Source organism: Marmota marmota, unplaced genomic scaffold, assembly GCF_001458135.2.
Source record: "Marmota marmota marmota unplaced genomic scaffold, marMar, whole genome shotgun sequence".
Classification (NCBI taxonomy): Eukaryota; Metazoa; Chordata; class Mammalia; order Rodentia; family Sciuridae; genus Marmota; species Marmota marmota.
In genome coordinates, this window is record NW_026000255.1 from 1,575,050 (window position 1) to 1,580,640 (window position 5,591).

The 5,591-nt window shown below is 43.8% G+C and overlaps 1 protein-coding gene across 1 annotated transcript in view; it reads left to right on the forward strand.

The window, feature by feature from the left end:
- The first annotated feature begins 4,022 nt into the window (after nucleotides 1–4,022).
- LOC125614255 (ubiquitin carboxyl-terminal hydrolase 51-like) overlaps nucleotides 4,023–5,591 on the forward strand; it is a 5,557-nt gene continuing 3,988 nt past the window's right edge. Inside the window, exons 1-2 of the mRNA XM_048796715.1 lie at nucleotides 4,023–4,460; nucleotides 5,254–5,589. Coding sequence (XP_048652672.1) covers nucleotides 5,303–5,589 — 287 coding nt within the window. The 5' untranslated portion in view covers nucleotides 4,023–4,460; nucleotides 5,254–5,302. The remainder of the gene's footprint in view (nucleotides 4,461–5,253; nucleotides 5,590–5,591) is intronic.

Consider the following 5,591-nt stretch of genomic DNA (forward strand, 5'->3'; position numbering starts at 1 on the left):
TTTTTTTTTTTTTTTTTTTTTTTCCCAGCTGGGGTTGTGCAAATGCTCTTATCAATGTGAAAAACAAACATGTTTTCCTCATAATTCAGTTCATTACTCCAGTTTTTTCCATTCATATTCTTCTAAGTTACTGAGATTTGTAGGTGTTTGGGGCTGCTCTTCCACAGGATACATTTCTTCCTTGTGGGTGACGTCTTCATGCAGGTCTCCCTCTTCTGGTCCAGCTGCCAGGTTGGTAAAGTTAAGTAGATTGGTATGGGCTCCAGCCTGAGGGATGCATCTTTGATGCTGAGGTCCCCACTTGGGTATTGCCTCTGTGTTCTGAGATCTCCTCCCCTCCTTATGTGTGGGTTATGAGATGCCTGTCTGGAGAGTGTATCTTTGGGGCTAGCTGTAAATGAGGGGAGAACCTGGAGGGACACTGGATGCATGGAGGTTTTCCGACCAGGGCACATTCTGGGGGTGACCTGGTGTCAATTTGCTCTCCTGTGGCCTTGCTTCTTCTCCATGTTTTAGTTCTCTTTGGGCTCTACTGTGATAAAGTGGGTCAGAATTCGCAACATTGTTCTGTGTGAAGCATCAGCAGTCATTCTGGTGATGACTGGGTAGTTTTCAGTGGAAGTGATATTCCTGGGACACTCAGGGTCACTGTGCTCTCCTTATTCCTCTTGAAAGTTGTGGCAGTAAGTAAATACTATGTATACAGTAATTCCAAAGGAGGAGATTAAAACAGCCTTGTAGGAGAAGCTACTTTGTAGTCACTAAGGACCTTCATATTCTCCTTTGCCACCTATCTACCACCTACTTAGAAGCAAGGCCACTTCCTCACTCTAACTCTGCCTATCCTATTATTCCTCTAATGATCTATTAGTGATTTTATTTCTGGATCTCTTTACCTTGCTGTAGCTTGGTTGTGTGTGCTCCTCTTCCTGTTGATACATGTTGTCTAAACTATTCCTCTAAGATATGCACATATTCTGTTTTTAATTTATATCTATTTATTTACTATTTTTTATTAGACTTCCTTAAAAACTCCAGCAGAAGACATTCTACTGTGCCTTTGTCATCTCAATTTGAGCTGTTCATTTTACCTTTCAAGATTGCTTTTCAAGGCTTTTATAATTAGAATGTGTCTGTGTCAAGAGAACTTGTAAAATCTAATCTGAAAATACTCTTGTGTGAGAGGTTCCTTTAGAACCCTGGGGGATGGCAGTGGCTTTTCAGTCACCTATGTAGATACCAGGTGATTTCAGACTGCTATGTTATGAATATGTGTCCGCAATTCATTTGTTGAATCTAAACCCCCAATAAAACAGTATTAAATATTAATGCTCTTTTAGAGGTGATTAGGTGATAACAGTTCATCCCTCATGCACGGATTAGTGCTCTAATGAAAGGGCCAAAGGGAAATATGTAGGTACCCTTTTGTTTCATTATTCCTTCCACCAATTTTTTTTACTTTATAAATTTTTTGTTTCAATTAGTTTTACATGATATTGGGATGCATTTATGCATTTTGATATAGCATACATATGGGTTATAATTTCTCAGACTGTACATGTTGTAGAATCACGTTGGTCATGCAGTCATATGTGTACATAAGGTAATAATGTCTGTTTCATTCTACTATCCTTCCTATCCCAATATCTCCTCCTGCCGGAGTACGGCTGGCTGGGCAAAATAACCGGGGGGTGATGAACAACTTGTGTACGTTGATACAGCAGGAGTGGAAGCCGTTTATTGTAGGACAGGAGCGGTATTTATACATTCCACACAGCTTGTCTAATTAACATAAACTAGATACAGCAGTCAACCAATCAGGAATCTCCACACTTAATGGCTTGCTTTTGTTACTTCTCAAACCACTCCCTCTGGCATTTTGCCAGGCACCATCCAGACTTGTTTAGGAACTCTAACATTCCCCTGGCAAAATGCCACGTGTTATTTTGACTTGTTTACAGACTCTAACATCCTCCCCTCCCTTAACTCTCCTCTACCTAATCTAAAGTAACTCTGTTCTTCCTTAGACACCCACCCCTTATTGTGCATTAGCATCTGCATATCAGAGAAAACATTTGGCCTTTGTTTTTTTGGGATTGGCTTATTTCACTTAGCATGATATTCTCCAACTTTGTCCCTTTACTAACAAAACCCATAATTTCATTTTTCTTTAAGGCTGAGTAATATTCCATTGTGTATATTTACCACATTTCTTTATCCATTCATCTGTTGAAGGGCCCTAGGTTGGTTCTATAGTTTAGCTATTATGAAGTGAGTTGTTATAAACATTGACATGGCCAAGTCACTGTAATATGTTGATTTTCAATTCTGAGGACAGTGTTATTCCCTCTGGTGGAGCAATGTCTAAAGTACTATCTTGGAAATAGACAGTAGCCTTTACTAGACACCAATCCTGAAGGCACCTCCATGTTGAACTTTCCAGCTTTTAGAACTGTGAGAAATAATTTTCTGTTCTTTATAAATTACCCATACCTAGGTGTTTTGTTTTAACAGAATAAGTAGACTAGTAACAGGGTCAAATATCTTTAAGTTGGAAACTGCATTAGGATTCTTGCAAAGTTGATATAAGTTTAAGTTAACAACTGGTAACAGGTTTCTATGATTTGGATATTAAATAGTTCCCAAAGGCACAGGTGTTAAAAGATTTGGTCACTAACCTGTAGTGCTACTGGGAGCTGGTAGAACTTTTAGAAGGTGGAGCCTATTGGAAGGACATTAGGTAAACAGGGGCTTGTTCTTGAAAGTACATTGGAATTCTGGTGCCTTTCTGTCTCATATTTTCTGCTTCCAGTCACCATGAGGTGAGCAGCTTTGTTTCACCACACACTTCATGATGTACTTCCTTGATACAGGTCCAAAAGTAATAATATCTAGGGACCCATGGGCTGAAACCTTTGAAACCATGAGTCAAAATATTTCTTCTTTTAAACTGATTATTCTTAGGTATTTGTTACAGTGATGAAAAGCTGACTGACAGGTCAAACCAGCTCTTTCTCACTAGAGCAAACCAAACCTCAAAGATGACATGTGGCTTGCCCAAGGATACAAACATAGTTAATAACAATGGGAAAGTATGAGAACACTGCTCTTTTGACTTCCAGGCAAATGTTCCTGCTAACAAATTCCTCTGAAAGAAGACTGGCTCTTATTTCAACCTCTAAACATATACTCAGTGTGGGGGAATTGAATAGTTACGGTTATTCTCTCGAAGAGCACATTAGTCTATGCTCACTCAGAAAAGTCAAATATATGAATGAATCTGTTCAATGTCCTAAAACCATTGACACCTATTGTGGGGAGGCATCTATTAAATCCTACTCCTGAACCTAGGAGAGTGGAATCCCAATCTTGACATTTAGAGGGAAGGTGCATGAATCTCCAAGGGAGATTAACATAGCATCAAATGTTTTCACTAAAAAATAGTAATAATCTTGGTATTGGTCATGGGCTCTGGAGTTAGCAGCTTTCCTGGGGATTGTGGTCTTGGATTCTGTTTTTGTCAAAGTGAAGGAAAATCATCCTGGGCTATGAACTTCCTGAGGATACAAATTGTTGTACATTTGTTTCTCATAGCACAGAGTACCTAGCACAGTAGTACATTTAAATGTACACTTCATGTACATTCCTGTGCATGAAGTGCCTATAATGGATAATCAGGTGAACTGAGTAGCAACTTTGAGAGAGTTCATGAACAGAATGATCCTCTCTTTTCCTATATTCTCTGTATGGGAGCACTGTGCTATCAGCTGGTTTTAAAGTGGGGGATAGCAAAGAGATATAAATGTTAAGGCTTTCCATAAAGACCTTTTTACTTTATTTGCATTATTATTTAGTGTTAATACATGAAGATTATTACTCCCATTTTTATTTAACAGATGGCACAACGTAAGGCTCAGAGAGTTTAAGTCTTGTACCTGATGTCATACAGCCAGGAAATACTTAGGTTCAGGTCTGTTTGAGCCTGAACCCCTTGCTTATGCTTCCTTTGCTCTATACTCAAGGATAATATCCCTCTCTCCACTTTATTCCCAGAGATCAGATTCTGAAAGGTTCCTGAGGGATTCATGCCAGAGACTTGTCGTTCCTGTAAACCCTTACCCCCACCTTGATTAATCATTTTTTTCTGTAGAGAGTGGGCCTGGAACCAGGTGAAGCCCGAGTCTCCATTCCAGGGGCTTTCCTCTAAAATCTGTCGCTGTTGTTGACTCCAGTAGAATCTGTTTCAGGAAGAGGTTTGCCTGCCTGCGCGGGACAGCGGTGCCATTCATCACTGCAGGAGGACAGAATCCGGGGCTGGGGGCCGCACGTCGAGAGGGGAGGGGCCAGGGGGCGGCCCCCTTGTGACCAGCCCTGAGGAGAGGTCAGGAGAGAAGGCTGGCTGAGGAGCGCCTGGACAGCAGCAGCTGCTGACGTTCTATATCACGCGCCTTGGGCCCAAGGTAACGCAGACCTTTATACAAACGCCTGGGCTGGGGGCGTTGCAGGGGGCCAAGGTGGGAGAAGGGGGCAGCGGGCAGGGACTTCAGGGATCGCGCACTGTGGCTGGAGGTAGTCATGGGGGTGGCGACGCGTGGAGGGAGTAAGAAAAAATATGAATTCAAAGAGAAATCCTAAAAAATGAGGGGGCAAAAGCCAGAAAAGGGGTGTGAGAGCACAAGCGCTAAAGAGCATGAGAGGGCGCAAGAGCTTGTCGTGCTGAAAGTGCACTTGGGGGTTCGGCCACAGGATAGAACATACCCGGACCTAGAAGCAGAGGTAAAATAGGAACAGGAGAACACTTTCTCGAGTCCATTTTCCAAAGGTGGCCTCCTTTCAGCCATATTTAAGATAAAATGTTGACCCAAGTGTTTTTAGGATATAAGGAAAGAACGTCAGAGGAAGCTGTACCAAAGCGAGGCTGGAAAGGCAGTCAGAGGGTGGCGCCTTTTTTAAAGAAGTTTCCATCCTTTCTGTCCTAATGCTCAGGCTGTTCCCCGCTCTCTACATTTTATTCCTCATCTTTCCTCCCCACAGCCTCAATACCCGCATGATCAGATCTCCTTTAAACCAGGTAGCCGGCCTGGGTCTGCACACCAGCTCCCGGAGCCTCTCGGTTGAGGAGGTGGAGCTCACAGCAGCCGCTGGCTAAGCTCTAAGGGCCAGTGGGAGGGGTCCCGAGAGCGCTAACGGCGCACCGCGGCCATGACGCTGGGCATATCATTCACAGAAGTTCCTGTCTCATTCCATCTACAGTCGCGGCTCCTTTCCAGGCGCATTTCTTCTCAAGCTCGGCAGTGAGCTGATGGCCCAGTTTCGAGAAGTTTCCCTGTCCTCCAGCTCCGTGGCCCGTTGGACCTCTGGAGGTGGAGGAGGAGCCTCTCAGGAGCAGGGAGTCCAGAAGGCGGGGAAAATGGAGGCAGAGGCCCTGGGGGCGGCGATGGTTTACGCGGTCCAGGAAGCAGAGGAGATGAAGCTGGAGCCGTGGCAGGAACGCAAGCCTGCACCCGAGGGGAACTTGACGTGGAGCGACATTGGCGGCAACGAGAAGGTGCTCCCTTCAACCCCCCCTTGCTGTCACAGCAGCTCCTCGC